The sequence below is a fragment of the Theobroma umbraticum genome, unplaced genomic scaffold (assembly GCF_002168275.2).
Source record: "Theobroma umbraticum cultivar Fairchild unplaced genomic scaffold, ASM216827v3 scaffold_51.0, whole genome shotgun sequence".
Classification (NCBI taxonomy): Eukaryota; Viridiplantae; Streptophyta; class Magnoliopsida; order Malvales; family Malvaceae; genus Theobroma; species Theobroma umbraticum.
The window spans coordinates 5840818-5857317 of NW_018397260.1; the positions used below are offsets into that span (position 1 = coordinate 5840818).

The window sequence follows — 16500 nt, forward strand, 5'->3', positions numbered from 1 at the left end:
TCGGAAGAATTTTTATCCCTCGAGAGAACACGAAAAGAAATCTTCACTACTATTCGAGGATTTTCTCAAAAATGAACAGAAGAGTATGCTTAACTACTGCAAATTAGAGTAGTAGGCACAGGATCCCCTCGCCTCTCTTGGTAACTCGAGCGGTTTTTTCTTCATCCATAGCTCGGCAGATTGCCCGCTAATGCCTATATCATGATTGGAGTTGGGACACTCACTAGGTGAGTGTTTTGATAAATATATATAGAAATTATGTTTTGAAAAAGAGTGCTAGTATCAAAAGTGGACAAATTGTTTTAGGCAGAAATTCTATGCTATTACTAATCTCATTTAATCTCGGCGCCAGCTACAGCATAACATATAATTATTTGCACTACCTTGCATGTATCACAAAGTTTGAATTTCCAAAATCCCCTCTTTTTCCAAATAAATAGATCTCACAAGAAGGTATATGTAACCACTAATTTACATTCTAAAACGAAAACACAACAAATGCAATGCAAAATCAATTCCAAAGAAACAAACATTCAAGTAACTAAGCAGCCAAACGCAGCCAACCTGTTACAATAGAAATAATCATAATTCTACAACCATTTTATCTCTATGCATAAAGATCTAATCTGTCATAAATACATTAAACACCTGCCCACTCCGGTTCGATGTGCTCTTCATCACTCAAACATAGGCATTCATTGGCTCTTCATCACTCAAACATAGGCATGCATTGAACCAATGATATGACACTGGAATCCCTCCGCCAGCTGCACCCACAATAGCTATATAATACAAGCATACACCAATAGGGATCGGGCCTCTCAATGTCTGCTAGTTCATGGATGTCTCTGCGCACCAGGTGGTGCCGTTGGCCTTGGGAAGTTATACGTGAACTGAGCATCCGCAAAGTTAGGAGCCTCCACATAAGGGCTCTAGAATGTTCAATTGTTTAAAATAGTCAGAGAAAATGAAGATACCAAATAAGAACAGTAGCATCATGGGTCAGAAAAGAAAAGTACGATGTGTCTGATTCTCTACTATTCATCTTCACCACTTCCCACGCCTACCAAATTAAAAAAGGGGCATAGTCAGGCTATTTCTAAAAATAAAAAATTTATTGCCACCGTATCTGGAGGTATATATCCAATGTTTGACTGTTTTGAACAAAAGAACCCCTACTCTACATTTTAAGTATTTCTTTAAGTTTTAGCATCTTCTTCTATCTAAAGGATTTCCAATGTTATGCATTACTTGGCACTGCTAGTTAAAGCTTCTTGGATCAGAAATTTGAGTTTAAAATTCGAAGGTTTTGGGATAATAAATCTAAATCATTGATTCTTTCTCCTCTCTCAATCTCACTGAAAGAAATTCAATTCAAATCTTAAAGGCCAGATTAAAGGTCTTCATATCTCCTTCCACAAGAACAATCCCAGATCCCTTAAATGCAACCAAAATTAACCAAACTATAGAAAGAACATTTCTCTGATTGTCTGCATAAATCCCAGTTAGGTAAAAATAAATCTTCAACAGTTATAATGCTATTTAATGAATCCAGAAAAGGACCAATAGCAGTTACATTACATAAATAAAAAAAATAAAAAAAGATATCAGTCAGAAAAATAACCATACCTGTGCTGCGAATGTAGAACAAGATGAGTCTTCCAGGTTTAAGGACTTCGGGGATGCATTAGGAGAACTGCCATCATAGCTTGGTTCACTTCCATTCAATGTATGTACTGTGCTATGTACTGTATCAGTTAGCACAGATTCACTCTCACTTCCATTGGCTGACTTAGCCCTCTATAATCATACCATAGTATTTTAAAGAAAGCTCAAATGAATTAAAGAAATGAAAAGATGATAAAACATCAAGATGAAAAAGGGAAAAAAAAAAGAAAAGGTAGAAAACACACACCTGGAAGATTTTACCAAGAGTTTTCAACCCTTTTGCTCGTGCTCGAAGCTCTTCCTTCTTGGAATTGTTATCTTGAAGAACCTAAATCAAACATTTGATAGATTACAGTAAACATACAACTAATCTCAACCAGTGCCATCTAACAGCCATAAAAAAAGGACTAGTGAAACAACCATTTGACAAACATGGGAAAGAGTAGCTTCGATGTCGGCTACGTTAAGCTTCCATAATGAATCGATCATCAGCTTCTTGTGAGATTGCATATACTCTTCAAGCTCCTCCTCAGTGTAGTTTCCTTCTGCACTAAGCTGCTTCTTCATATCCTCTTGCAGCTGAAGCAAAGCAAGTGCACCTACAACCAGAAGGGTAAAATGATAAAACACAAAAGTTATCTTTAGTAAGAAATCTTAACTGCAAGAAATATTAAAAGCATAATGAATTATCGCACAAAAGTTTGAAAGAAAGGACTACCCTTAATTTGATAACATTAGAAGGCCCAACGAGTTACCAACAAGACATAATTATTGTCTACTAACCATTGATCTACTAACCTGTTACTGCTGTTACTTGAGATTTGATAAAATGGCCTTTGTTTCTAAACCACTCAGCAATGAATGGTACACCCAAGTATATTGCTTTCTTTCCAAGTTCTTTTGCTGCTTGTCTTACATATATGTAACCAATTGTATTCAACATATCAACACCATAAGCTGTGAAAATATACCACAGAATCTATCACAACCAAAAATCAATTATATAAAATAGAAATTCAATAAACAAACAATAGATAATGAGGAAACTAGACATAGAAAATAGGTAATACCTATACTAAATTAAGATTTGTTGGTATACTTTTACATTCATTTTCGACTCCCAATTTAGAGCTTTTATCCAAGTACGAGTTAATATTAAATTGCACCTCTTTTTTATATATAATCTCTTTTCAAATTAGAAATCCATCTGAAATTATCCAAAATAGATTAAATCATCAAATTTTATAATTCCTCTTTGTAGTGAAAAAAAAACCTTTGAATACCAAATGTGAGATTTAACTGATATCAATAAGCAAAACAGCCATGAAAAGAATAAAGCTCAACTCATCGCAAATCTTAAACGCTTACAAGCATTAAGAAGGCTGCATTTTTAAGACATATTGCTGTTTTATTTTATTTTCAATTTGGTATTCATAACCGCCCACTTTGCTAATTTATGCAATATTTTAGAAGGCCAGATCATATAAGTACTGGAAAATTAAAAAAAATGTTTACTAGAAGTATGTCCAAAATGAAGAAAAATTTTTGCTTTTCTCTGACCCTTACACAATATTACCTGCATTAGAAAGTCTGGAAACTTCAGCTTTCGCATGATTAACAAACTCCTCTTTGTTTCCTTGCACATATTGATTTAGTCGATCTTTCAATATTTCTGCAAGCTTTTCCTCTCTTTCCTTTTGAACAATCTGTAGCCAGAAACGTTTTACATCAAAAAGAATTTATCATTTTTTTGGTAAGTGCACAGCACGCAAACAACAAGAAATACTGATAAATTCTATGAAAAGATTTTTTTTTTCTTTTTATTTTGCACTGATGGAAAAATTTTCAGAATGTCCTTTATAAGAAGAGAGTGATGAGGACAAAGGGTTATCAATAGACGAAACAGAGTCAAGTTTCATGAATAAACATTTATATAGAAAAAGAAAGATCAAACCAACAATCCATCATAAACTGAGAATTAAATCATTTGTTATACTGCCAGGACATGCATTAAATATATGTCGACATTAAATAGAATATTACAGATGATATCAACTTTAACCCTCACCTGTTTTTATTTTTCTTTTCTTTGAGAAAACCAAGTAAGATGGTAAAGAACAAAAAGGTGGAAGCTAGTGTATGATCACAGTGACTTCTCGTAAATTCAATAGCATTTGACTTGCCATCAAAACAAGAAAACTGATTTATTATGAAAATATCAATTCCATATTTCAAGAATTCTTCAACAAAAAAAATGGGCTCAAGCCTCAATCAGGCTTGAGCTAGGTTTTCTTGGCCATTGACAATTAGACTATTGAACTTAGTTGGAGGGCCTGTGTAAAAATCACCTGCAAAGCGAGGTACAGAGGGGTCATATGTACACAGCCTTATGATTGAACCTAGTTGATTAATGAAAAATATCTTTTTCATTCGAAAAATTGATAAAGAAGAAGGAAAGGTCACGTGACCCCTTGAAGGCATGTTTGTGTTATCATAAAATGAATTTGGCATCACCCCCAGGCCTATATGTAACAAAACATATTAGAAGGGTGTAAGTGTTGCCTTGAAAACATCAGGATGGTTATTGATAATTCATAAAGTCAAAGCTGGTTCGCCCCTGTCTACAATATTGCAGTCTCTATATCTTACAATCAATGAGTTCTTAAATTAGCAGTGCTGCCATACATGGCACACACCTTTGTGACCACTAAACATCAGTCGTCTAGCTACCTCCACATAAGTAAATATTCTGTTATTAGTTTGATTTTTCCAGAAACTCTGTAAGTTATTACTAGCCACATATTTGTCCTCAATATACAGAACCAATTAAATTTTTCTCGTCCATTAGATCTGAACCCTTTTCCCTACAATACAATGCCTAGTTTCCCAAGATTTCCATGCCTAACCCAGGTGAAACTTACCATGAGGTGGTTTCTAAAAACTGACTTACAGCAGAGAAATCATCCACAAACCTCAGTTCAAACAATAAGAGAATTACAAGAAAGGCAACAAACTCACTGTTTATTAAATTAAGACTCTCTTTGCCCTATTTCTTTCATCAATTACTCACCCTGTCACAATTGAGATTCTAGTAAAAGTCTCTATCATCTACAACATAAATAAGAATTTTTACCCTCATTTTCTCCTGCAACTTTTTACTATCAAACTGCTCCCCTTCTGTGAAAATGTCTAGTGACGCCATTGATGCCATAGCAAGCTGTCCTATATATTCTTCAAAAAGCTCACTACCAAAAAGCATTGCAAATACTGCTGCGGGATCAATAATTGCTTCACTGCAAGCAAACAAAAGCATCAAATAAATAGCATGAAAAGAATATTACATTTCTTTCAATTTTTTTAGACAGCCTATGAACCTTGAGATTCATATATTTATAGAACAAGAAACTAACGTTGAGATTCCTGATTTTCCATAAGCATCATACGCTTGTCGTTGTGCTGGATCACTTAAAACTTGGTAAGCCTCTCCCAACACCTGAGTAGCACTTAGAAAATGAGAATTGTCAAGAATATTGAACTTACACAGAAAATGAGAATTGTCAAAAATATTGAACACAGTAAAGGCAAATACTAAAACAATTAGCACCTTACACATACAGTATTAAAAAAGCTGCCCATATAACTACACATTTTATGTTTCAAAAAAAAAAAAACTATACATTTAAATATTTTCTTCTTTTCCTTTTGGACCTTACTGAGTATCTGCCCATATGGTCTTAACAAAAACACCCCAAGATTCAGATAAAGGACCACTATCCTCTACTGAAACAATTTTCAAGTGTTTTAATAACAATAGCACACAAAAATTACAAAGCAACAACTTATGAAGGAGGCACTTGACACATAAGGGTAAGAAATGGTAAAGAGATTAATAGTATTCATACTACATCCCATGGCATTCCTCATGGAAGTTTTCATTTTGCAATCAGAGTTCTGCACTGAGTGAAATTGTAGAAAGCAAGTGATGTAAACTTTGCCATTGTTAAACTACAAAGAAACTGATCTAATACGCCAATCTGCATTTGGTAATGCTAAAGTTAGTTCAGTTTATGGTGCTAAAACATTATTGCATGTAAGATACAGATTATAATAATTGGAATTACTTATAACATACTAGAAACCAACCTCAAGCACTTAATTAAACTATCATTTTTTTGGTGCTGTAAAATGTAAGAAACCTCAAGCACTTAATTGAACTATCATTTTTTTGGTAAGACTTGCCTGAAAATTTTGTGCTGCGAGAGGATCATTTGGGTTTTTATCTGGGTGAACCTGCCGTGCCTGCAGACAATAAACAAAGTGAAGCTGTTGTTAGAAAAAGTTGAATACTTAAGAATCTGACGATAACTACAGGAGAGCTGCAACTGATAGTTGGAGACCGAGGAAGAATTAGGACATACATATGTTTACTGTATAAGAAAAAACAATCGAAAATAAAAAGGGAAAAATGATTAGGACTGAATAAATCTAATAAAAACACAATAATTTGAATTGTTTGGTCTTTGCATAAGCAAAAGTAGCCTCTGATTCTACTATCAAATGTTTTCTGTTTAAGAAAAAACAATCAAAAATACAAAAGGGGAAAATTATTAGGACTGACTAAATCTAATAAAAACACAATAATTTGAATTGTTTCAACTTTGAAAAAGTAGCCTCTGATTCTACAATCAAATACAATCTTTATACGGATCTACCAACATTAATCGTCTGCCCTCAACCTAGATGGATGATGTAAAATCAGAGTATAAAAATGGAAGAGAGAGATAATCACCTTGATGTAATACGCTTTCTTGATTTCGGCCTCTGTAGCAGAAGGGCTGACCCCTAAAACATCGTAGTATTCCGTCTCCTTCACCATTCCCGATCGATGACTTGCAGTATTCTTTTATTTTCTTTATTTATAATTACAATAAAAATGCGAAATTCCTCCAAACTTTTTATGGAGCAAGGGGACTACCCGAAACAAAAAAAAAAATAGATAGAAATCAAGGTAAAATGTGCATAGGTTGGAAAGAAAATGTACGCTGATAAAAATTCTTTAAAGCTGATATTCCAAATGAAACTCGCGTAGTCGGCATAACCCCACGCGCAGACCTTTGATTCCTTAGCGTTGACTATTGCTTGCCTGCCGCGTTGTAATAAAAAAAAAATGCTCTCATGCTTTCCTGGTGTTGTACATCACATTTACTAATTTTCCGGTTTATATACAAATTAAGCCTTTATATTTAATTAATATTTTTCTATGAAACAGTTAAATATTTTTTTTAATTAGTTAATAAATTATATATCAATACTTGAAACAATTAAATATGTTTTTCCTTTAGAGAAGATACAAAATCTAGTTGATTTTAAGTTACATTTTAACATTTTAAATGAAAAAATTTTTTTAAAAAAACACTGATTTAGGTAAGTTTAATCTTTCTTTTAAATTAAGGAACTAACAAATCAAATTAAAAGACAAGGTCCAAAACACGCTAACAGATTAACAAAGATTAAGTTAATTGTAACCAAATAAAATCACTTTAGACAATGACACTGGAAAAAAGATAACACATTATAAAAGTATGAACTCTTTCTGTTCTAAATCAAAAGACATCACTCAAAGTCTTAGGCAACCATGGATTGAAAGTAATGTCTAAATCCTCTCCAATTGCACATGTAGAATGAGAAAATTTGTTCTTACGAATGTCCATATGTCAAATTAGTAAATTAAATTTTTTTTTGTAACAAATTATGTTTCGTTATGTGGACTTAAAGATATTATTTAAAATAATCATATAATTAATTCATTGACTAATTATTTTTAAACCACATAATTTGATAATTAAAATTTATTTATATGTTATATATTTATTTTTTGAAATAATTTAGAAATAATATTTAAATTGAATTTATTAAAATTTACATAATGTATATTTAAATAAATTAAAATAATTTAAAAATAATACATAAATTTAATCAAAGTCGGGTATTTTAATACGCTATGCCCAAAAAACAGAAAGGTAGAACACCACTGGGCCAAGAGCCTTACAAGCTCGCAACAAAAAGAACCTATAAACATGACCTCCAATCAGGCCTGAACAAAACCAGATGCCCCATCCAAGTCCCAACACACTCGGGCTCCAACATGGGCCTATTAAAAAGCAACCACCCATGACCCAAATCACCACACGCACACTCAATGAACAGATCATCTACACTGACCCACATGGATCTTACAAGCAAACCAAGCACAGATCAACCCCACACTTACGCATGAACACTTCTGATGTTTTTCGATTGAAACAAGTGCTTATGCCCTTCCCTTCTTTGAATCCCATATTTAACTGCAATAAACAGAAGTTCTAACATTAATTACAAGGTTTTTAGACCATAAAATAACAGCAATGTTGAAAGTTTACAAAATAATAAAACAAAACAGCCAGCGCATTTCTCCCAAGGACTTCCACGAAAAACGTCTCTAGTTGTAATATACCATTCGATACCATCAATAATATCTACCCATTTTTTGTTGTATTAATATTTTAACTTATATCCAAATTATAACTTATCTAAATGACTTAAAATAAATACTTAAATGAATCAATTCATTCAAAATTAGCAACTCATTGTTAAGAAAATTTATTCATACATCTACAAAGTTTGTGTATATATATATATTAAACATTAACAAAACCTTGAACTTTGTAATTACAAGAACTATTTCAAAATGCTAAAGAAAATTCTTTCTAAATGTAATTTTGCTTTCTTACAAACTCTTATGGAACACTCTAATTTGTGGTTAAGGATTTTATTAGCTCAAAATAAAAATTTAAAATTTTATTTGAATATAATAAAATTTGCAAAACTTAGTTGAATGAATGAACTTAATGTAGGACTTTTTTAGAGTTTAAATCATATTAAAATTTTATATTATATTGATTTAAGAACAAAATAAAAATATCAAGTTTAGGAGAAATCATAAAGAGAAGAAAAGGAAAAACAAGAGGGTAACCAAACCAAACTGCTAACCACTAAACACCAACAAGTGAGCCAAGAATGTTGAATTCGACCTCAAATCAGCTTATCTTGTTGTGCTTCATTCTAAGTTTTGATATTATCAACCTCCACATAAGCATCACATTAGTAATATTTGATTAATAATAATAATTTATTTATTTATTATAAAAATTTATTAAACATAATAAAAAATTAAAATTTATTTAAAAACTTTTAAATAATTTAAATTTTTTTTGAAGTAATATATATATATATGTGTATTTGAAAAATTGACTATTTTTTATCTTATGCGACATATACATTTAACGAGTGCAAGCGGTGCGGACAGACCATGGAGAAAAACCCTTGGATGATATTTGCTTCCGATGGAGGTGGGCTACAGCCCTTGTCAAGACCATTCCGTCCAGATTGATGTGATAGCGATCGTTTCAGTCATGTCCGTGCTCAGAAATTTATTTCTACACCAGATGAGACGGAACCGAAGTAGACTGCTCGGAATCTGTCCCTTTCTCCTGCTCACTGTGGTCCAAAGCAGCAGACCAATTCCGTCAATTGCGATCTTGTGACCATTAAATTTCATTAAATTCTAGAATTTCTTCAACCTTTCCGTGGCCATAAAATCTACATCGTTTTGCGAAGCTTCTATCGTTAGTCTTCACTCTTCAGCTTTTATGAAACTATAGCGTGTCAGACTGGATCGAAAACCAGAAAGTTTTCAATGAACTATCAAGCTTATTCCAGGAGTTTAGCCAACCAGCTCTTGCCCTCGTAGGGCAAGTACTAATAGACTGCTTTGAGTCTACCCTTACAGCCTTACTCATGTAAGTACTGGCTAGGGTGGTATACTTGATATTTGGAATGGAAAAAAAGCGACAACTTCTACATTTCGACCAGGAAATCAGCTCGAATCCACGTTGAAGCTTATTACCTCGACGTATGGGAAACTTTAACTAGAGAATGGGCCCTAGTCTAGATTATGGTTCTCCACAAGTAGCTGACGCTGGTATATTAATTTGATTGAAGGCGAGCTTTTAACTTTTGTCCTGGGGAATTTGATGCTATGTTACAAGTAGCGGTCCAATTCATCAGGGTGGCTGGCCATTTAAAGAATTGAATATCCTGGCTTTGAGTGTCTCAAGTCTAAAATCAAGTTCAAGTCCGACGGATATTTTTGCAGAGACTCGAATCAAGAAAACTTCATGAATTGAGCTTAGTCAACCGTCCTCCGTTGTTTTCTGTAAGCATAGACAGATGAACCAAAAACGCAGAGATCGGAAGGGCAACGATTTTTATCTGTGCATGTGAGTTGCTGCTCCAATTCTGTTTGTGGGGGCCCTGCTGATTTTTCTAATATGCTGAACCTATCGTTGGTTCCTTCTTTGGATGAGGATCTACCTGCTTGTGTGGACCCTTCTGCACCTATGTTCTGACTTCAGACTGTTTTTGCTTAGTCTTTCTGGCTGGCTGGTCATGGTTCCGGTTGTGCTGTATGTCTGCATGGACTTTATCCGTACGTGTTGATGGTCAATGAAATATCTGCAATGACTTAACAAAAAAAAGATGAACCCTAACATAATTTAAACTGGTATTACTGGATTTTGTATCAGATCAGATATATAAAGGTATTGCTAATAGTTTTGTCCAACTTTATCAGTTTTTATTCAACTTTTGAATTTTATTTATCTATAATTATCTAAGTTTTCCTCCCTCTCTTGTCAAAAAAATTAAATAAGAAAAGTAAAGAAAAAACCACAAAGAGGCTCAATTGATCACTTTATCTCCTTTGATTGTACAATTGGAATTTGCACTTTTAATGGTTTGGTTACTAAAAAGTCTTCTTTTTGCATAGTTTAGGCCAATCCAAAGTATATATTATAATACTCATCCTTTTTGTCTTTTTCTGTATATGAAAACAAAATCCAGTATCATTATTGTTCTAATTGAGTGGGCCCAGCCCATCAATTTGGGACCAATTAATTAATTCTTTGAAGTGAATTTGTTTGTATAGTTTTATAATTATTTAATTACAATATAACGTAATATTTCATATAAAATTTTGATAAATTTTACATTATCTATGATTATATTTAATTAATTAATTAATTAATTAATTATAATGCAATAATTGTGGAAAGAAAGACTTCTTCCTAAAGAATTACCTGGTCTATTACAGTGTAGAAAACTTTTGCCGAAAGAATCTTCTTATGTTCTTGATAATTACTGTTCATGAAAGAAAAATCTAGAAATGAAAATCAAACATATCGATAAATCCAACAACATGATGTCCAAAGAAGGTACTATTCAAGTTTCACCAAATCTACTAGTCATAGAAAGAATCAAATATTAATTAGTCTAAGGAAGAACTCCTTTCTTGAATACGCAAAGCAGACATTCTCAAATTTCTGTACTAGCCGCCCCCTACCCGGAAGGAACTATTCGAGCAAACAATAATTAAGGCCATTGTAGCTGTTGGTACGTTCAAAGAGAAGAACGGAGATCAATGATGAGTTCTTGAATGAAGTGGAATACGACGATGGATCCCCTGCTGATTGAAAAATCGACAGCCATTCACAATGGAGGGATCTGTACTTGGCAGAAGAAAGAAATATATAAGTAGACAAAATCATGGATGAGACCTGTCGAGTTAATGCGGTATCAACTCTTAAGCCATATTTAAATATATGTCATCTTCTTCATCGGAAGAGGATATTAACTTAGCAAATAAATCAACCCTGATATTAAAAGAAGATGATGTTGGCATTTGGATTATTTTGATCATGTTCTTTTTAAACAAATTCACTTAATTAATTTCAAATTTTTTGATACTGATGACTTGTATTCCATACAATTTTCTTAACTAAATTATAAACTTCAATTATAATACAACTCAGTGGCCTAAAGAAAATTATAATACAATCTACTAATTGGTTACACAGCAGGTGAATACAATAACCTACGCACAACAACTCTTTCCTAGGTTACATACACCCTAGCTAGAGGGCGTGCAAGCCCTCTTTGAGAGTGTCCATGGCGGTAGAGATAACGGACATTACTGCTGCTAGAGATTAACATTAACCGACATTACTCCCTATAATGGAGCCAATAAAGGAAAAAAGAAAGAAGTCGAGATAATTTCTTTGTAGACCTAAAAGAGATTTATGATTTTGGTCCCCACTGATTTGTTTGGCAAGAGATAATTCCTTGGTAGTTCAATGGCTTTCGTGACGAAGGAGCATCTCAACTACTTCACCCATGGTCGGTCTTGCGTCTTTATCTTCCTGAACGCATCGCAGAGCTATGGTAACTAGAATTAGCATCTCAGTCTCACAATATATCTCCTCCAGCTTGGGATCTATTATCTCATGCTTCCATGCGTCAGTCTCTTTGGCTCTTTCCATGAGCTCTCTCACCCATGAAACTAACGTTCTTTGCCCTTTTGAACTTTCATCATCGGTCACATGGCTTCCCATTGCGGGGCTTCTTCCAGTCACCAACTCCAATAGAACGATCCCATAACTATAGACATCAACTTTGGAGGTGATGGGCAGATTGAACACCCACTCAGGTGCCATGTAGCCTCTAGTTCCTCGGATTTTTGAGACGTTTGAGTACTTAACGTCGCCTCTATTTAACAGCCAAGACAGGCCAAAGTCTGACACTTTAGGCTGGTATTTAGAGTCTATGAGAATGTTTTGAGGCTTTATGTCGCAATGGAGAACCCACTCCAAACATTCTTCATGTAAATAAGCTAAGCCTCTTGCGGTTCCCACAGCAATCTCAAATCTCTTTTTCCAATCAAGTGTTTTAGAGGAGAGGTTTTCTGCCAATGATCCATGTTCCATGTACTCATACACCAAAAGCCTAAGCTTTCCCTCAGCACAATAGCCCCACATCTCTATTAAGTTCATGTGATTAAGCTTTCCAATGGTGTTTACTTCTGCTAGGAATTCAGCTTCTCCTTGGTTAGCGTCAATGAGCCTCTTGATTGCTGCAACTCGACCATCAGATAGTGTGGCTTTGTACACGATTCCTCCTGCACCTCTTCCAATCTCTTCTGAGAAACTATTTGTCGCCTTTTTCAGCTCAGCATAGCTGAATTTTCTGAAGCCAGTTGTAACGAGATGGTAGCCTGCCACTGGGCTTGAATTGTCATGGGTTCTAATCAAGAAACACCATACCAAGAAAATGGTAAGAAACTCGAGTCCTCCGACTGTACAGGCCGACCAAAGGGCGAATTTTAATGACTCATTTTCACGCCTTTTGGAATATTTTCGTTCCAGCGTCTGAGCCTTGTTGGAGCATTCTAACTCGGAATCTTGAACAGTGTTGCTGTAAAAGGGTACAGTAGCCTTGGGCACTTTCAGGTAGAAATCAGCATCGAAATTTGGTGGGCGATGTCCATTCAACAATTGCGTCTTGGGATAACAGTATGTACCGTCTGATTCATGGGCTTTAATAAATCTGAATTGGAAACCTTTGCAATCGCACAACTGCGAGCATATTTTCTTGCAATCCTCTAAGGTGACATTAGGATACATGTTGTAATCATAACCATAGAATTCAACATGGCGGAGCTTCAGGAAACCAATCTCAGTTTGGTTACAAGAAGGATGATATTCTGGTTTACAGCCAAGAGACCAATCAGTACGATTCGTCAACTTATAACCTGGAAGGCAAGAGCATTTCCTGCCAAAATTAGGAATATAGATGCATATGCTGTTTGGTCCACAACATCCATGAACCATGCATGGTTGAGGGAAGGCTTGCCATGAAACAACCCAAGCTTCTCCATCCTGTTTTAGACTATACAGTCGAATATTGCCATCAAAATCCATCTTCAACATTCTTGGAATCTTTGAGCCATAATCAGCTGACAAGAAGGTAAAATTATCAGTTGAACTAAAATTGCCGATAGAATCCAGAACTGCAATTTTGCTATTATTGAACGTGGATCTGCCAGCTTCCCATCTCAAAAGCCATGGGCTTGGCCAGTAAACGCTTGAAAACTCAAGACCATTGTACACAAGGCAGAGGACATTATCAGTGTCAAAGTAAAGCTGAAAAAAACCCGAGGAGTAGTTTCCCTGGCTTCTTGATGAGATGAGCTTTGAGTTCTCATTGAATGGTTGAAGAGGAAGCAGCGTATCCGTGGGTGAATCGTAGCTTTGCCACAAAATATTGCCTTCCAAGTTCCGCAAGACGAGATTGCCGCCATCTTCCAGTTTTAAATGGGTAGGGGACTGCGAGACGGTTATCGTTTCCCAAACAGGGATATGACCCGCATCTTTTAAAACAAGATTACCTGATTTCAGTAGACAGAGCTTTGAGTATCTACCATTGACTGGTTGGTCCCGATTTGCCATCCAAACTATGGTGCAACTGTTAGCACTGCAAGATGGTTTGTTGAACCAAATCGCAAAGGAATAAGCATTCTGGCCAACGGGGTGGAACCCAGCACTAAAAGTGCCATCAGGTGAAGTCAAGACATCACCTGCAGTCTCCACCGACAGAGATGAGCCTGCCCATAGACCATCAGAGGATGAAGATGAAAGTGGACAATATAAAGCCAAAGAGAAAACGAGGAGGATCAATGGTGTGGCCATGAACTTAGTGATGATTGAAGGCAGGGAAAGGCTTGGAAACTAAGGCAGAGAAATATATGCAGATTTCATGTGACTGAATGTAAACGGAGAGACCAGAAGTGCAGAGCTCTATTCCGGGGCGGCTGACCCGACTTACCCACCCAGAGCAATTTCAATTCAATTTGTTAGCGTGGCAAACTGTTGAGGGGAAAATTGGTTCTGCTATCTGATTTGTCAAAAGGGTCTCCCAGGAAGAAATTATAGAAGACATCATTGCCTTGCGTCATCAAATTCCTATGAAAATAACCCAATACGATACTTCTACTCTGAATTTCTATATTCAGAATTACATTAAAGCTTAACCTACTGTTCATGTGCGAAGGCCGACACCCGAAGACCAAAAGCCATTGACTCTTAAGAAAACCATCTATGAGAAAAGGCCGGAAAACTGGCAATGATACAACGACCAAACAGGCAGAACGTCTGAATTCACATTCGGCTAGGGACCATCAATTAAACACAACAATATTTTATTAATTTATTAACATCAAGTGATCCAGAGAGAGAAAATGGTGCAAATGCAATAAACCAGATTGCTTATTTATGTAAATATCTAGCATTGTCAGAGAAAGTAGGTGGTGCTCCGTTACAATAATAAATACTTATAAATCAATTGGAGTTACAAGCTACCATACTATTCTAGTACTTAATGTTGATAGGTTAGTTGTACTTGCTAAAATATCTATTTTATGCACGGATTTACATGCTTGCAGACTAAGGATTTGACTGATGGATTTTCTCTTTTCTAATACAAAAATATTAGTGCAAGCAAAGTTAAAAAGAATCAGTTTCAACATAACGTAAAATATTGACAGAAATTTTCAGTAGGAAATGCAAAACTTTATAATAATACATCTTTTTTTTTTCTCTTATGAAAAATCAGGCAATTGATTGTGCGGAGTTTAATTGATAATACGTGTAATTTAGTATTCCACGTGCTCTTACTCATGTCATGCTTTTTATTGGCTCACAAACACATTATTAGTTGTGATTATGGGGGTAATTCAACGTATTTTTTTTTATAATTGAGGTATCATGACATATTATGCATTTTTATAATTTAAGTTCAATTTTGAAGATTTTTTATAATTTCGGTAACATTTGAATAATCAATAAGTTGAATCAGTGCATGTATACAATATATAGAATATAGAATATAGTTACTTACTGATATAGACATATGCAGGCATATAAAAAACACATTTATTAACGTTTGCTAACTTACAATTTTTGTAAGAAAGATTTAAGATTATAGTATGTGTTTCGCAATCTTGTCTCTCTAAGAGTAGTCCAAGACTTACATTGCATGTATTTAATTCATGTATTATTTACTGAATCAAATGTTTTTGTTTTAACATTATATATCTTTTTAATTTTCAGAACAAAGATATTTAAAAAGAAAAATGCCTGGAGATAAAGCAGAAAACGATTAATTAGAAGCAAGGTAAGCTTGAAATAAAAAATCGAAAAGGGTAAAAGATGTGGAGTTCATATATATGGTTTAAAGTCCATTTCAGAGTAATTTTTTTTTAAAATTAAAAATAAATAAAGACCAAGTTCAAATCATAAATGCAAACGGCATTCCACAGTATATATATAGTATTTTGATAAGGCGTAAACCTAACAACCTTCAATTTGTTCTTACATTTAATCTATCTTCTATAAAGTAATCTTAATAGAATATATATATATATATATATATATATATATATATAATACGTTCGATTATGACTATTGTCCCCACGCCTTTGAAAATTTATATCTGCAATTTGAATCCAAGAAAAGAAAAGAAAAAGGAAAATGAAATATCAAGAATGTCAACGGTACTGCATCTGATCCCAAAATATATTATATATCTGCTAATAAGCTTATGATTTTAGCAAAGAATATGCTTCAATTTTTTTTGGTTGTTGATATCTATTTTCCATGGGAGCTATATAAATTAAAACATTTTTTAAGAGAGAAAAGAAATTGGTTATCAGTATTTATGACATAGGTACATAGAAAATCAATTTGGACTGCCAATTGTACCCAGAAAACACAAAACCAGTAAAAAGGAAAAACCCATTTTGTGAAGCTTATAGGCGGTTCGGTTTGCTTCCTTAGTTGCGAATATCTTGACCCATCACTAGTAAGAGTGTGCAGTGATCGGTTAAAACTGAGCAACCGACTG

At 34.3% G+C, this 16500-nt stretch overlaps 2 protein-coding genes across 2 annotated transcripts; both read right to left on the reverse strand.

The window, feature by feature from the left end:
- Nucleotides 1-407: 407 nt before the first annotated feature.
- On the reverse strand, nucleotides 408-6836 carry LOC110416709 (DNAJ heat shock N-terminal domain-containing protein). Its single transcript, XM_021428769.2, has 10 exons — nucleotides 6458-6836; nucleotides 5908-5967; nucleotides 5079-5161; nucleotides 4802-4961; nucleotides 3245-3374; nucleotides 2467-2625; nucleotides 2089-2267; nucleotides 1916-1996; nucleotides 1630-1800; nucleotides 408-932 (listed from the first exon to the last, which is right to left on the reverse strand). The coding sequence occupies exons 1-10, from the start codon at nucleotides 6542-6544 to the stop codon at nucleotides 837-839; spliced, it is 1206 nt and encodes a 401-aa protein (XP_021284444.1). The 5' UTR covers nucleotides 6545-6836; the 3' UTR covers nucleotides 408-836.
- Nucleotides 6837-11537: 4701 nt separating this feature from the next.
- LOC110416129 (putative receptor protein kinase ZmPK1) lies at nucleotides 11538-14838 on the reverse strand. Its single transcript, XM_021427981.2, has one exon. The coding sequence runs from the start codon at nucleotides 14286-14288 to the stop codon at nucleotides 11895-11897; it is 2394 nt and encodes a 797-aa protein (XP_021283656.1). The 5' UTR covers nucleotides 14289-14838; the 3' UTR covers nucleotides 11538-11894.
- Nucleotides 14839-16500: the final 1662 nt, after the last annotated feature.